The following is a 17,397-nucleotide window of genomic DNA, read 5'->3' on the forward strand; positions in this document are numbered from 1 at the left end:
ACACACACACACATGTCCAACAAAGACTTACATGTTCATAGCAGTTTTATTTGTAACAGTCAATTCGGAAACCTCCTAAATGTCCATTAACAGACGAATAGATAGACAAATTATGATATAACTACAAATAGAATGCTATCTAGCAATAAAAAGAATTAAATTACTTACATATGCTACAGCATGGATGAATCTCAAGATAATTGTGCTGAATAAAATAAGCCAGACAAGAAAAGGAGTACATATTGTATGATTATATTTATTTGAAACTCTAGAAAATGCAAACTCATGTAGCAAAAAGCATTTCAGTGGTTGTCTGGGGACTGGAGCAGGGGGTGGTGACCAGGAGAGAGAGAAGTGGGAGATTGTAAAAGGGTATAAGGAAACTTTTAGGGGTGATGAATATGTTCATATCTTTATTGTGATGTGATTTTATGGTTAAGTACATGTCAAAACTTATCAAACTCTACACTTTAAATATGTGCCCTTTGTTGTATGTCAATTATACATCAGTAAACTATTAAAGATTAAACTAAATACACCCAGGGGCTGAAGGCAGAAAATACCTGAAAATACCTAAGTCCCCATTCCACAGGTCTTAAGTGGTTGAAATGTCTAAGGTCGGATGCTGTAGCAGCCATGGAGGTGTGATGTTCATCTCCTTCACAAGAGCCTGCTGCTGGGAGCACAGCTGATTGACAGTGCCAGCTGCTGCTTCTCTGGCTCTACCACCATATTAGCAGGAAGGCCGCACTTGCCCAGGCTACTCCCCCTCCCCTGCTAATTACAGTACTGACCCATTCCTGCCAATGTAGGAGTCTTCTGATGAGAAATTTTTGCTTGGGCCTGCTTCTTTGGCCTGGCCAAAACCTTCTCAGAACCATACTTCTGTATTAACACATTCCTGGAAAGAGGAATCCAAGATCTATTTAGATATCTGGAAACAGTCCAGTGGGTTGGATGCTCCAGTCATTAAGACATTGAACAAGATCCTAATCCTCTCAGCTCTGGCAGGGACTGAAGGCACTGGGGACGTTATTCTGTTCACCTACCACCCTGTGAGAAGATATGGAGGACCCGTGAACGGATCTCCTTGGTCTTGGCTCCATAGACAACAGGATTGACCACAGGTGGTAGCAGAAGATAGATATTAGCCATAACCACATGGAGCATGGAGGTAGGACCCCCCAGCCTGTGCACCACTGAGAGCCCAATGAGGGGCACATAGAAGACCAGGACAGCACAGAGATGGGAGACGCATGTGTTAAAAGCCTTGAGTGCTGCCCCCCGAGAAGACAGATCCAATACAGTCTTCAGTATGAGGATGTAGGAGAGGCCAATGAAGAGGGAGTCCACACCCATCACTGAGAGGATAATGAAGAGTCCATATACTACATTAACCATGGTATCAGTACAGGACAACTTCATAATATCTTGGTGCAAACAGAAGGAGTGTGTGACAGTATGTGTTTGGCAATATGACAACCGCTTCAGGATGAAGGGCAGTGGGAAGAAGAAAACAAATCCCCTGGTAAGGGCAGCTAGTCCAATCTTGGCCACAGTAGGCCCTGTGAGCACAGAAGCATGCCGCAGTGGATGGCAGATGGCCACAAAGCGGTCAAAAGCCATGGCCAGCAGGACAGCTGACTCCATGGCTGACAGAGCATGGATAAGGAACATCTGAGCCAGACAAACATTGAATCCTATCTCCTGGATGCCAGTCAGGAAGAGGCTGGCCATCTTGGGCATAGTGACAGAAGACAGGACTAGGTCAATGGTAGAAAGCATGGCCAGGAAGAGGTACATGGGCTCATGCAGGCGCCTTTCCACACGGATGATAAGGACAATGGCCAGGTTCCCCAGGGTGGCCAAGGCATACATAAAACACAGCGGAAAAGCCAGCCAAAAGTGTATGTTAGGCCCCAGGCCAGGAATGCCCACCAGCAGGAAATATGCTGGGTGGACCAGAGTTCCATTTGGAGTGGCCATGACAGGAACCATGAGCTGAGGCTTCTGCATGCCAAGTCCAGGGTCTATGAAGGGGAAAAGGAAAAACACCATTTAGTCACAGCTCAGAAGAGAGAAAGGACTTACAAGGAAAAGGCACTGGAGTCATGATGACAGTAGCAAATAGAAAATTAAGTACTTGTGATTCTGAACTTCAGTCTCTCTGTGCTGTGATTCTCCTTATACACACTTCCTAGAGGTTCCATTAATCTCAGTGTATGACAATAGCTCTGCTTTTCCAGAACTGAAGCTGTGGATCAGGGCATTGCTCTTAACTTCTTCTTCAATACAGTGGACCTGCCCAGAACGTTTCACACTGACCCCAGCTCTTCTAGTGCATGTGAGTTCAAAGTTGGTTTGGGACCAGAGTATAAGACTCTGACTGTGGTTGCCTTTCAGACCCACTCTAATCTGATTTAGGGCAGAAAGCAGGGGTTTGGTCTGGTATTAGTTTTCAAGAGACAGGTTTGTGTTTAGGCCTGAGGAACATTCCCAAATTTCCCTGATAGATTCATCTGAAGCAGTTACTGAAAACACTATCCCTAAGGTCTGACTCCATGCCCACGGTTTCAGAATTTCCAGGGCAGAGGGTCCAGGAACCTAATTAAAAAACAGTAATTCCCCTCTCCCCAGGTGGTTTTTGTTTTTAATCAGGGAAATTTGTGAAAAGCAGTTCTGGTGTTCTGAGAGGTGGGGAGATGGGGGTGAAGAAAAATGATCATTTCCAGCCCTCAATAAACAGCATTTTTCATCAGGATCTCTGGAGAGCCACATGACAGTCAGTCCCAGATTGTGCATGGCTGGGGTATGACATGGAAAGGAGATACAGCTGAGACATGGAAAGAAAAGCAGTCTATGCTGTTGCTGGTGCTGTGTGGTATCCACAAGGCATCGCCCCCCTCTGCCACTCACTACTCTCCCTAGTGATCACATAACCACCAGGCTCAAATTCCTTTGTCTCACATACCACTCTGTTCTAGGTTTCTGTTCTGAGATCCAACCTTATAATCTGTTGCCTCTTCATATTTCTACTTGGATAGCTTATAGACCTCACACTCATCTTGCCCCAAACAAAACCCCTTCTAAATGGTACCACCCATTCACCCAGGTTATCCAGGTCAGGGCAGCTAGTCTCATCTTGACTTTTCTGCTCTTTTAAGTCCACACTGGGATTTTACTTTTCCAACAGCAAAACTAGACATGTTTCTCAGTCTCCTTTTTCATTATCGATCACCACCACCACTACCACCACCGGACATGTATTTGTCCCACACGTGTAATTTCCCTGGATAAATTCATTCCCCTTGCCTTGTTTCTTAGGTGAAGGGTAGGAGGCTGGAACTGAGGAATCCTTATTGGCTCTAAGACATAGATTGGAATGGGCCTCACATTGTTTGAAGAAACTCCACTTTGGTAGATGGCTGAACAAGGTCTGGGATCCAGGCCGCTGTAATCTGGGACGTGTGCTGCAGACAGACCTTTCCAAGCAATCCAGTGAGCTGAACAGAAGCTGGGCTTCTCCTGCAGTGATTCCTGGCTGGATCTGGAGGCAAGCCTCCCAGCCACACCTCTTCTCCCCTCCCCTCCCCTCCCCTCCCGTCCCGTCCTGTCCCCTCCCCTCCCTAGGCTGAGCCTGGCTCACTCACAATAGTGCCTCTGACCTAGGTCCCCACATGTTTATAGCTTCTCCCGGGCCCTAGGGAGTGTGAGGGATGATGAAGAATAAATTAGTCTGAGCTAGTGAAAGGGAATAGAAGGGAAGGGAGAAGAAATGGGTAGGAAATATCAGAAAGGGAGACAGAACATGAAGACTCCTAACTCTGGGAAATGAACTAGGGGTGATGAAAGGGGAGGAGGGTGGAGGGTGGGGGTGAATGGGTGATGGGCACTGAGGGGGGCACTTGACGGGATGAGCACTGGGTGTTATTCTGTATGTTGGCAAATTGAACACCAATAAAAAATAAATTTATTATTAAAAAAAAATTAGTCTGAGCTCCCTGGTAGCCACACTCCACTCAAGTGCCCAAGAAAGGCTGAGCCCTGACCCTACCCAAAGTGGCTGTTCTCTGTTACTACTATTGTTGTGCCCAAGATTATATATCAGAGAAACCACCAAGGAGCCGACACCGATGCAAACACACGAGGGTTTATTTACAAGCTCGAGCTTGGGTCCAAGTATACTCCACACAGCAGAGCAAGGGCTTGGACCCCGAAGTGGGTTACAGCTGGGTTTTTTATGGGCTGGTCTAGGGGATTTCAGAAGGGGTGGAGGAATTTTTTCCATTCCAATATGGGGGAAAGGGTGGGGGAGTTTCTTAAGATCTGATATGGGATTCTCTGCCGAGGGCATTCTGAGCTCTGTTGTCTTTCTGATATGGGATCCCCTGTCAAGGACATTCTGCAGTTTTTCTTGTAAAGTTCAGGTCTTATTCACAGGGGCCTAAAATGGCTGTACTTGTGCTAATGCTAAACTTGAGGTGGGATGGTCTTTTCTCTGCCTCCACACTATTCTAAGGTTCAGGAGACTAGAGGAAAGGTGAATGCCATGAGGAAGAGAGAAGAGGGATTACCTGCACTGGAAGAAAGGCGTGGACATGCACAGCCAAGGATACTTATGCTCACACTCCCCAACAGCGCTATCCAAGGAGATCCAAGACTGTGCTCAATAACAGCCTCTTTTGGGATCCCTGGGTGGCTCAGTGGTTTAGCGCCTGCATTCAGCCCAGGGCGTGATCCTGGAGACCTGGGATCAAGTCCCACATCAGGCTCCCTGCATGGGGCCTGCTTCTCCCTCTGCCTGTATCTCTGCCTCTCTCTCTCTCTCTCTCTCTCTCTCTCTCTCTCTCTCTCTCTCTCTCCTGTCATGAATAAATAAATAAAATCTTAAAAAAATAAAAATAACAGCCTCTTTTTTTTTTTAAACATTGTCCCCTTGTGGTCATGTTGGGAAACTGCAGTCTCATGGCTAATGGGGCCTTAGCTCTGTCTCTTCCTGGACCTAACTCCATGGTCTTGAATTTGAACTCCTTCCATTGCAGTATACTGCCCCTTAGCTCTTCTTCCCTCTCAAGCCAGCTCTTCCTTTCTTGGGCCGTTAATCCAAAGGCTGTTGTAGTACCAAAAATGGGACAGTGTACAGTGGTTATTTAGATGTGGGGCTCTGTCAGAAACAGAGGTCTCCAAATTGAAGTCCAAACACTTGTTCATCATATGACCACCCTCAGCCTCAGTTTAATGTGATATTAGCAATTCTCCAGTGAATGTGTTCATTTTTATTACTTGAAACAACTGGAAGACCCAAAGAAATAGGAAATCCAGTTGAGATAGTGCTACAGCAATCAGAGGGAGAAAATACATTGGGAAGGAAAAGCAGACAGCAGTGCAGGAGGCTGCTGAGGGATCAAGCACTACAGGAACTGAAAAGAAAAGATTACTTGCTACCTAGAGAAAGGCTTGTGGGAAGAAAATCTTGAATGCAGCAAGTGAGTCAGCATGTTGGGAAGAAAGGGAGAAAGTGGATGTAGATTACTCCGAATAAGTTTGCATGTGAAGAGAAGTGACATGGGCAATATGTGAAGAACTGATAGCTTTCAGGAGTTTTTAAGTGTGTTTTTTGGAGCTACAAGAGATTGAACACAAGTATATGTGATGGAGTTAATAGAGAATCTCCCTGTTCTCCCCACATTCCTGGTGGGGGTCTTCAAGGCTATGACCCTTCAGCCTCTATTTAGTAACCATGAGAAATCTTGCCTGTTCTTAGTTTCTATTTCCAAAACAGGCCAGAACCAATATTCTGAACTGCAGACACGGTAATATCTATTGGAAATCACTATTTTGATGCTCCCTAGGCACTACAAACTCAATGCATCAAGCTAAGCTCATTATCTCTGATCCCCAGTCTATGCTCCCAATCTGTTTTCTGTTGCCTGTCACAAAATAACTGTTACCCAAGCCAAAGACCTAGAAGTCATAATTTCTGCTTTCTCCCTCCCTCTCCTTGCTTCTCTCTCTCTCTCTCTCTCTCTCACACACACACACACACACACACACACACACACACACTCATACCTCCCTCTCTAACCACATACAATCATTTACCAAGTCCTCATTTTACTTTCAGGAGAGCTTATGAAACAGATGATCTTTCTCCATCTCCTTTGCCTTCAGTCCAGTTCAAGCCATGATAATCTCTCACCTTGATGACCAGAATAACTTTCACTGACCAGCTCCACTTAAGATCTTTACTACCAATTACTGTCCACACTGTGGCTAGCATGATCTTCCAAACATGCATCACTCTGTAGCGCCTTTCCATTGAGATTAGAATGCAAAGATGAAGTTCATAATGCCACCATGCCATCTCAGTGCACCTCACCATCTCCATCTCCAACTACTCTATCTCCATTTTTTGCCTACCAAGTCCCAGATGCACTGAAATTATGTCATCACTCCAATGTCCCATGCTTTTTCTCATCCTTCAGCTTTCATGTGTTTTTTTTTTCCCATGGTAAGAATACTCACACCACTCCCTGTTCTGATGAACTCTTAGCCTTCAGATCTTCCTTTCTTAGGAAGATTTTTATTGACCCCTAACCTTGGTGAGACTACTTTACTCTTTTCTCTTTGTTTCACTTAAAGCATTTAGCATTATCAGATTATTTTCATGCTTATAAGTAGATCTTATCATCCTTTTCTTTGTAGGGGGATGGATACTGATGCACATGTTTAAGAAAATATTTAGTCATTCTTCATTCACTTGTAATACTGGTCCTCTTCTTGATGTTCATTAATAACTCTCAACTCTATACTTCAACTGAGGCATGTTTAATGGGCAAGACCCCTTTAATTTTTGGTAACAACATCAAGGAACAAGCCAGCACAATTTTAGAATAGAGATTTTTCACAGGAACTTTTCAAACATTTTTTCACTCGTTACAGTAATAAGAATAGTATCTTTCTAGTAAGGTGGGCCATGGTATGACTTTTAAAATAATAGCATATCCCTGTATTTTTTCTATATTTTTCACAAGAAATAAAGAAAAAAATCATTTAATGAAAACAGTGTTAAAAGATCCATCCAATAGTGGAGAACTCTGGCCAAGGAGTACTCAAATTCTTGGCTTAGGAGGTCCTAAATGATAGGAACTCACCAATAATATTTCCCCAGTCCCATCTCATAACACTCCAACTGTCCATAAATATGGACCTGCACTGGCATTCTCATTCTTTCAGTTCCTCAAATGCAACTTCTCTTTTCTTACACCCATTATCAAACTAGATAATGAGCATTCGCTCAAACTCTAGCTTTGTCTGGAAGGTCAATCCCTTTGTTTCTCTCCTCTATATACTAACCATTTTCAGTAGCAACCATTACATTTTAGGTGATGCTTCTACAAGGAAATCTCTCCTTAAGAAAATCTACTCTTACTTCCAAGGGTATCCAAATTCTATTTGTAGATGAATAATGCCATTCATTTTTCTTAAAAGATACTGATGGATGTGTTGCTACAAAGCTACAAATACTCACCATGAAAGGAGAACATGATTTTACCTGAATATAAAAATGATTTCTTGCCTTAACAACCAATAATCAGGCAAGAAAAAGAAATATATGCTGAGATTTAGGAAAAAATATTAATCATTATTTATGGATTAGTGGTTGTATACGTATAAAAATCCAAAGAATCCATCAACAAGTAATTTAAATTAATAAGAAAGTATATAAAGGTTGCTGAACACTGATAATTTGAATTAATAATATATAAAGGTTACTGAATCCAAAGTCAATGTATAAAATTCCACTATATTTCTTTATAAAATACACATGATTTTTTAAAACATGTACAATGGTATAGAAAAATCACATATCTAAGAATAAATCTAGCAAAGGATACAGAGGACCTTCTACACAGAAAACCAGAAGGCATTTAAGAGAAACTGAAGAATAAATGGAAGAAAAAAAACTATGTTCTTTTATAGGAAAATTCAATAATGTGAGTAATTATCTCCAAAATTTTTTCTACATATTCAATGCAATATTAATAATATTTAAACAGCTCATTTTGTAAGATTTGTTAAGATTAATTACAAATTGATTGCAAAATATAAATGGCTGAAAATAGCCACAACTCTCTTGAAGAATGCAACCAAATGGGAAAACTTGATATATCAAATAGCAAGACTTACTTTAAAGCTATAGTAATTATGAAAGTTTGATACTAGTGCAGAGTAGACAATTGGGCCAATGAACAGAAATAAAAGCCCAGAAGCACACCTACTCATTTACAAGTTGGGTTTTTCTGTTTTCATTTTTGTTTTCTACAATTTATTTATTTGAAAGAGATAGCATGTGCAACCCCACAAGTAGGAGAGGCAGAAGAAGAGGGAAAATCTCAAGCAGACTCTGCACTGAGTGTCGAGCCCAACACAGAGCTCAATCTCACAACCCTGAGATGATGACCTGAGCCAAAACCAAGAATCAGACCCTTAACCAACAGCGCCACCCAGGCACCCCAAGGACCAGTTGTTACAGGACAATGGTAGTACAACAGAACAATGAGGAAATGGTATTTTTAATAAATGATACTGGAATTGCTGAATATTCATATGAAAAAAATTAAATTTGAACCCTCAGCTTATACCACTCACGGGTATCAATTCTTCATAGATTATAAATAGAATTATAAAAGGAACAATTCAACTTTTCAAAGTAATATAAAAGAATACTTTCATGACATCAGGTAAAGATTGATTTCTTAATGCCAGCCAATTCATTCATGAATATTTATTTATATGTGACAGGAGCTCATCTAATTGATGGAAATACATCAGTGAACAGAAAAGATAAATGCTTTTGTGGAGCTTAAACACTACTTACTCTGATTTAGCATTACTTTGTAGGTATATCTGTCTAGATCTATGCCAAATAGTCTACTTTTCTTAGAGTTCAGAAATTTTATCTGAAATTAAGTATAGATCTTTCATTTTATGAATGAGAGAGTATCTTAAGATTTGAGTCTTTATGGAAATTTTTCCTAGTTATTTCCTTGATTATTGATTTCATTCCATCTACTCCAACCCCTCTTTTTCTTTCTTCTGGAACGTCTATATTTGCCCTCCACGTGTCTTGTCTTTTTTTTTGTTCAAGTCTATGTATTTGCTGAAAAAAAGAACTATATGCATGATCAACTTGAGAGATTTTCCCAGAACACTGTGCTAAAAGACAATGGCTACTCTGTTCATATTTAGTTTCTCTCTCTTTTTTTTTTTTTAATTTACACCTCAGAGTTTTAGGGATTCAAGAAAATGTTCCTATCTCTTCTCCCTCTTCGTTCCAAACAACCAAACTTTGCCCACAAAATTTGCACACTATGCTTTATGGGTTTTATTATTTCTAATTGTTTGCACATTGCTTTTCTTCTGTAGTCATCTTCTTGTTTTAAGACAACAGGATTTTTTCAGTCTAACTAATGTTATGCATTTGTTTTTGAAGGTTCTCTCACTTGTTCCCTGTTTTTTACTGGGCCATTTGATTTGATTTCTCATATTCTTTTTTTAAGCTCTGATATTTTTCAGAACATTATTAGTAACATTAATAGGTTCCTTTGATCTGTTCATGGTTATGAATTATGGTTTTTTTTTAAATTTTTATTTATTTATGATAGTCACACAGAGAGAGAGAGAGGCGCAGAGACATAGGCAGAGGGAGAAGCAGACTCTATGCACCAGGAGCCCGATGTGGGATTCGATCCTGGGTCTCCAGGATCGCGCCCTGGGCCAAAGGCAGGCGCCAAACCGCTGCGCCACCCAGGGATCCCATGAATTATGGTTTGACAAATTACTCTTATTAGCTGACTTAGGTTCTCATAATGTTCTGCCTTTTCAATGAATTGTTGATTGGGCTTCTTCCTAGAAGGGTTATGAGGAATAGTGCATATGAGCTGGCCAGCCCCTACTCTAAGACCTATAGAGACATGAGGCAGAGCTCTTTCCACAGGTGCCAAATACTGGAGGCTTTGAAGTGAGGGCCTTCCTACATGGTCTCATGAGAGCTTTCCCTCTACCTTATTCTCAACAGATTCACATTAATTCCAAACTTTAATAAATTTTGCTCTCTTTTATGTGATAGGATTATACATTCTTGATAAATTTTATCTTCTTAGTTGAATTTTTGGACACACAAAATTAGAAAGCAGAAATCAAAGTTAAGTTGCCAACTTCCCAAAATGCTCCTGAGTGCAATGTTGAATCTTGACCTTTCCTTAGCATTATTTCAAAATGGCCTCCTTTTTTCCCTGCATAGAAACAACAGTGGCAGTTGTATGTTCATCTTACCAGGTAAAATTATTATGGTTTGTATTCATGACAAGATAGAGAGATACCTATGAACTTTAGAAGTAATAATAAACAAAAAAGAGAAAGTAATAATAAACAAACTAAGGGTATGTCATAAATTGAAGTAAAAGAGGCCTCAGGAGTTGAGTTGAAAAAGCAAGTGAGGGAGCACTGGAAAACATTCTGATCCAGTAAGTGTATTGCTTCTACAAGTGGTAGAAAAAATATGGAACTAATGTTAGAAGCTTTTTAAAAATGCTGTACCTCCTTGAACTGACAGGAAAAGAAAGAAGGAAATGCAATAGTAAAGTCAGTTAGAGTCATATCTTACTAACCAAGAAAGGGTGACAATATTTATAGAAGTTCCAGAAAATTTAAAAGCTCAATGAGAAGAAGCAAGAATATAGGAAGACGAACCTAGACCAGGATAGGCCACTCTGGGTCCCTGGAGACTTAAGCTCTGGAATAAAACAGCATCTGGTTTAAGAATGAGCTGATCATGATTTTTCTAGCACATGAATATAAAAAAACAATGGGAAACCTCACAAGAAGAACAGATTCACAGATATAAGGAAGTACAGCACAGGAAGTAGCTGTGATAGCCACTTTGGCAAGAGTGGGAGTCCTTGTAATCCCACAGTAGATACAGAGAAACACAAAGAAAGAAAAAAAAAACAGGTAATAAGGAGTGTGGAAAATGTTTAGCCCTAACCTATGACTGAAATTTGTTTTTGTTGAATATTATACATCCTGCTTGAAAGAAAGTAGATGTTGTATCCTCAGAAAAAGTATACTCTCCATGCTGCATTTGGGATGATTGGAAAGTATGGGGACAAAGAGGAGATGGAAAGGAAAATGTAGAGGTTTTATAATACGCATAATAATACTCAGGGGAAGAATGGGATATTGGAAATTTCCAAATTGAGAAAACAAGTCTTTCATAAACCATTCTCAAAAAAATTGTTTATATAAATAAGTTTTGTGTTTGTTTGTTTTCTCACATTGTGTAGGAATCATAGCATCACTCCTAACTTCTTAGAGACACTCTTGAGTCTGGCTCTAGACAACAAACAATGGGCACAAACTAACAAAGAAAATTTTCAATTTCAAAAACTTGAAACCATCAATCCTTGTTTTTCCTTCCTTGCCCCTCCAAAGATGACATTATATTTCTGTTTAAGAACTATGGCCTGTGATGGCAATGTGCATTTGAACTTCTTTTCGACAAGGGAAACGCTATTGTACAGTGTGGTAGCCACACTTTGTTCCGAGAGTTTATGTGTGTTTTCTAAATTTTATGAATATAGAGTTAGTGTATGTGGTGGGTATTTGTCATTCACTGCAGCCATTCAGCATTTGGATTGATCTTCTTGTTTGAGGAATTTCCCTCCTTATGATCCTACATCTCCCCAAGATAGAAGCCATAAACTCAAGTTCCTGGCTAATTGATCAGTTTTTCCACCATAATAAAAACTCCAAAATCATAGGGGCTTTCCACAAACGTTTTTCATTTATACATCATGTTCTTAGCTGCAGGTAGACTGCTGTGACTCTTATCCACAGGTCTTCTCACCTGGGACACTAGCTTAAGGAGGAGCTCCTCTTTCTAATCTGTTTTTACTGTGGCAGAGGGAAAATATAAAGAAGCGGTGCAAGCACATCTCATAAATCTTCTGTAGGGAACTGAAACACTTCCTTAGCTCCCATTCTGTTGATTCAAGGCAGTCACATAGCCAAGTCTGTTAATGGCCTAGGGACATATCCTCCACCTATAGGGAGGCACTATGAGTCATAAGGCCATGGATGAGGCTGGACATTGCCTTTACAAGAAAATAGATGGAATCAATAATACAATCTACTACCATGGGTGAAAGTATGTGATCTAAATGCAATCAATAAGGTAAACCAGCAAGAAGAAGACTCAGAAGCTAATAACATAAAAAAAAAAAAAACAGATGCCACACTGAATCATACTGGTGAAAATCATTAATAGAAGAGTCCATCTTCTAGAGAAAGTAGAGATAGAGATTCTAGTGATAACTTCTAGTGCCCTTGTTTGGGAGTAAGATCCGAGTTGACCATGCTCAGTGGAGGGAGCAGTGATATCTCTACCAGAATGAACCTACAGAGTAATTTGATGATGTTCCTGCCTGCATCATCCATGAGCTACCTAATATTCCTTAATAAGTCCTTTTTCTGACTAAACTACGTTTCCAGAATTTTCAACTCTTATTATTATTTCTTATCTTATTTCTTATCTTTTTTCTACACCTTATCTCAACTCTATGATTTTCAACTCTTATTATTTTGGCTGCCTGGCACCTGACTCAGTCTTCTGCTACCCACGTCCAAGGCACTAACTTTGGCCAAATATGTCTAAACTCTATCATGCTTTGATAAAGAAACTATACTAATGTACTCTTTTCTAGAAATATACCTTTTTCCATCACCTACTGAATAATCCTATAATTATATAGTTAGCACAAAATATTTTCCCAAAGCAAGATTGTAATTGTATTTTAAAAATAAATTTTTATGCATTGTGGTCACAAAATAATAGCAAGCCTTAAAAAAATTACAGTTGACCCTTTAACAATGTAAGCATTAAGGGCACTAGCCACCCTCTAGGGTTGTTGTATGCACATACAACCTGCACAGTCAAAATTTCACATTTAACTTTCGACTCCCCTCAAATTTAACTACTAATACCCTACTGTTACCCAGAAGCCTTACTGATAAACAGTCAACCCGTGTTTTGTATATGTATTAAATACTGTACTTACAATAAAGTAAGCTAAAGAAAAGATTATTAAGTAAATCATAAGGAAAAGAAAATACATTTATAATAGTGTACTCTAAAAAAGTCTGTGTATAAGTGGACCTGCATAGTTCAAATCTGTGTTGTTCAAGGTCTCCTGTACTTATATATTTAAAACTTCACTTGTGGTAACCATGGCATAACATATAGACTTGTGGAATCACTATGTTATATACCTGAAACTAATGTAACATTGTGTGTCAACTATGCTCCATTAAAAAAAACAAAAACAAACAAACAAACAAAAAAAACCTAACCCAACAACTTCTGGAGAAAACTAAGTTCAAAACAGCTTATTTAATACAATAAGAGTGCCATTACAATGTACAGAATATAGCCTGACATGAATTTAGAGAAAACTTTACACTCCTCAATAAATAAACTGAAAAGTAATGCAAGAAACAAGGGAAAAAAGAGAATGACCAAAAGTAAAATAAAGAAAAATACAGTGAGGATAAAATCAGGGGGGAAAAAAAAGAAAGTTAAAATAATCATAAATTAACAGATTCCTTGAATAGAACAATAAGTACCTTTGGCAATAAAGATAAATCTCTCAGGAAAAAAAAATAGTGGTAAACACATAATATTAGAGATCACAATCAAGAAAAGGCCTAGAAATGGAGAAAAATAAGTTATACTTTTAATTTGGGTTGCTGGACCCAATTTATCCTGTGAAGGAGTGGGGGTGGTGAACAAGCAATTCTCAGACATTAGCAGAGTGAGAATTCAACTCAATTCTGACACTATTTACCCCAAAATTGCATCAGATCCACAGGTTAAGCATTCAGTCCTACAAGACTGCTGCCCCCTGATCTCCACCCCCCCACACACACCTCCCTCCACACACACACCCACATGTTGTTACCTATACTTCTACCTACTGGCTATAAACCAGAGGTTCCTCTTTGGATTCATTTAATATGCTAGAGGGGCTCACAAAACTCAGGGGAACATCATACTTACTAGATTACTGGTTTATTATTAAAGCATACAACTCAGGAACAGCCCTATGAAAGAGATACTTAGGGTGAGGTACAGGAAGGAGTGCAGAGCTTCCATGCCCTCTCTAGGTGTACCACTCTCCCAGCACCTCCACACAGTTTCTAATCCAGAGCTTTCCCAACCCTGTCCTCTTGGGTTTCTATGGAGGCTTCATTACATAGGCATGACTGATTAAATCACTGGCCACTGGGGACTGATCCAATCTCCAGCCCATCTCTCCTCCCCTGGATATCAGAGGCAGGGGGAGAGTATGACTGAAACTTACAACCCTCTAATCATAATATGGGTTCTCTTGGCCATAAGCTCCCATCCTTAGGTGAGGTCCAAAAGTCATCTCATGAACACAACAAAAGACACTCTCACAGCTCTCACCACATAGGAAATTCCAAGGGTTTCAGGAGCTCTGTGCCAAACACAGGAAAGAAGGCCAAATATATATATTTCTTATTATAAATCACAATTTTACAACTTTGCATACTTATACTTTCATAAATCATAGACACATTGACATTCTGAGGATAATAACTTACTGAAAGAGGTTAAAAGTTGAAAGAAATCTAAATAGCTATCAATACAATGAACTGTAAAGCTATTTCTTATTTTTTTAATCCAACATAACACTTAATATCAAAACCAATTAACAGTATTTATCTGGCTCAGTTCCTCACCCAACCATCCAGATACCCTTCTGTTAACATATAACTATTTATATAGTTATAGTTATATAACTATTAACACTTGCTATTGTCACATATAGTTAGATTCTCATATATAAATACACAAAGATATAAACATATCTTGGTAACTATAAATAAAAAATAATATACTATATATTTATTTAGTTTTGAAAATATCTCACCCATGTATACATACTGCTATATTCCCATCCATGGCATTTCACACTGAAGCCACATTGAAGTACATCTTCTTCCTACTACTGCTCCTTTCTTACCTTCTAAACTTGCTCCCTTCTCTCTACTCCCTGTTCTCAGTCTCTTGGGACAGTGACTCCCCAGTCACTTTCACTTGCCTCCAGTGACATAGGAGCACTTCCAAAAAGTCTCTCCACGTCCTCTAGACAGAATTCTAGGTTTTAGCTTCTAGGCTCCCCATGCTCCTCTATCCCTGACTCTCTTTCCCTGCCTAAGTGAGAAAATTAACAAAGGCCTGTGGCTTTGCTGTTCTATGCTGAGATTTCTTCCCTCTTAGTCTAACATTGAGCGGATGGGGGAGGGATGCCCTAACTTCCCCTACTTGGACTCTGAGGAAATATCAGCCTTGCTTTCTGGAAACTGAAGACCATCTAGAATACTGGAAGAACAGGAGGTCTTATTCTATCGTAAAAGTTCCGTAAAGAGACCTTTGAGGTAGAGGGAGTAACTACCCATTGTCTGAGCTGCACTCCTCCTAGCCTCCACGCCTTGCAAATTTTTCTTCCAACTGCTATCCCATTACCATGGGCAACTCTCTCCTACCCTCTAAACTTTAAGCCTAAGTTTGTATGAAGCTTAGTGAGGCCCCAGGGTTTGTACCAACTTCCTACCCATTCCTTGGCCTTACTTCTTCTATGCCCTCACCTTCTTCCCTGCTTCCTTAATCAGTTCTCAGTCTTTACTTCTCTTATGGTAACATTCCTCACCCACAGCACAGATATCATCTCACAGCTAGCCACTCACCTCATTGTCCTGGTCTGTCTTGGATTCAGGTAGAGGGCTGTGATCTGCAGTTACTGCCCTGGAATGTCTCCAAAACAGAGCCTCGCCTGCACACAAATGTCTGCATTTCACAGCAAACAAGGCACCATACATGAGGCTGGGAAGGACAGCTTCTCTGCAGAGGTGATGGGCTGATAGGCCTTCAAAAGCTTTCTGGCTAGCCTTCCCTTGGTGAACACAAGCCCTCTTCCCCAGCAACTCTGAGCTGCTCCTTTGTCTGGGCCCTTGAGAGTCACTCATGGTCATAGACAATTGGAAGTTACAAATGAAAATGATCTCCTCATTAACTATTTTAATTTCACAGAAGCTCCAGAATACAACCAACTTCATCTTGAGTTCTTGCGAGCAGAGACTGAACGAACAGCTCATAGTTGTAATTCCAACAAAAATAATGTTTAAAATGGCTTCTTTCATTTAGCCCTCTTCTGTTGCAGCAGCCATTTCCCCCTGATCAAGGTGAGTAAGCTGATCCAACTGAGACAGCAGTTACCTCTTTTCTTCTTTCTTTGCTCACTGTCCCATTTGTTGCAAGAATTTTCTGGTCCTCACTCTTCAGAATTTCAACTAGGGACTGAGCCCTGACATTAGCATGAGGATCCAGAGTTACCAGTCCCAACAATGAAATCGTTTGGAACTGGGCTTCAATTGGAGCATTTTCTGGTTTTTCTCCACATGGATAGGATATGCCTTTGCTTATTCGGTAAACACCTAAGTATTAGAAAAAGCACAAGGTGCTGTGAATGCAAAGAAAAACCCAAATCACTACCTTAAGTAGCAGTTTGTGTGTGCACAAGACTAAGCGTATCTCTTTAGGCTAGGGAGGGGTACCAGTCATTTAAAAATTTAAAAATACGTATTTAAAGACAATTTGTGACCAGGCAGTCCACTTCCACTCTATCAGATCTCAGGATCTGTCTCTAACTTTTTTGAAAAGTTTTTATTTTACTTCCAGCTAGTTAACAGTGTTATTATTTCAAGTGCACAATATAGTGATTCAACCCCTTCCATACAACACCCTGTGCTCTTCAGGAAAAGTGCACTGTTTCTAATTTTTTTTTAAAAGACTTTTATTTATTTATTCATGAGAGACACAGATAGAGGCAGAGATGCAGGCAGAGGGAGAAGCAGGCCCCACGCAGGGAGCCCGACGTGGGACTCAATCCCAGGTCCCCAGGATCACGCCCTGGGCTGAAGGTAGGCGCTAAACCGCTGAGCCACCCAGGGACCCCTTCTGTTTCTAATTTTAAAGTGGATTGTGGCAATAAGTGATGAGAAGCTGCCTGCTTAAGTATTAAAGGATAAGAGCTTGCCAGGAAAATGCAGGAGAGTTTTTTCCCTAAGAACCCAGTACGTGCAGCCTGAAGCCGAGAGGTCACTCATCTTACAGAAACTGCATGTGTGCCCAGGCCCGCGGCTACACTGGGTCACAGAACCAAACGCGACTGACCTCACAGGCCGCTGAGTTTAACACAGAAAACTGTCAAACGAACAGCATCAGGTCCGGGGCTATTCCCTGGAAGGAAC

At 40.3% G+C, this 17,397-nt stretch overlaps 1 protein-coding gene across 1 annotated transcript; it reads right to left on the reverse strand.

Moving 5' to 3' along the window:
* Window positions 1–1,041: 1,041 nt before the first annotated feature.
* LOC129506769 (olfactory receptor 51D1) lies at window positions 1,042–15,913 on the reverse strand. The gene is made up of 2 exons (XM_055320755.1): window positions 15,835–15,913; window positions 1,042–2,030 (listed from the first exon to the last, which is right to left on the reverse strand). The coding sequence occupies exon 2, from the start codon at window positions 2,014–2,016 to the stop codon at window positions 1,042–1,044; it is 975 nt and encodes a 324-aa protein (XP_055176730.1). The 5' UTR covers window positions 2,017–2,030; window positions 15,835–15,913.
* Window positions 15,914–17,397: the final 1,484 nt, after the last annotated feature.

Source organism: Nyctereutes procyonoides, unplaced genomic scaffold (genome assembly GCF_905146905.1).
Source record: "Nyctereutes procyonoides isolate TBG_1078 unplaced genomic scaffold, NYPRO_anot_genome, whole genome shotgun sequence".
In the NCBI taxonomy this organism is placed as follows: domain Eukaryota; kingdom Metazoa; phylum Chordata; class Mammalia; order Carnivora; family Canidae; genus Nyctereutes; species Nyctereutes procyonoides.

Bases quoted from the DNA above. Each gene is read 5' to 3' on its own strand.
- LOC129506769 (XM_055320755.1), bottom strand. From the start codon at position 2,016: ATGCAGAAGCCTCAGCTCATGGTTCCTGTCATGGCCACTCCAAATGGA.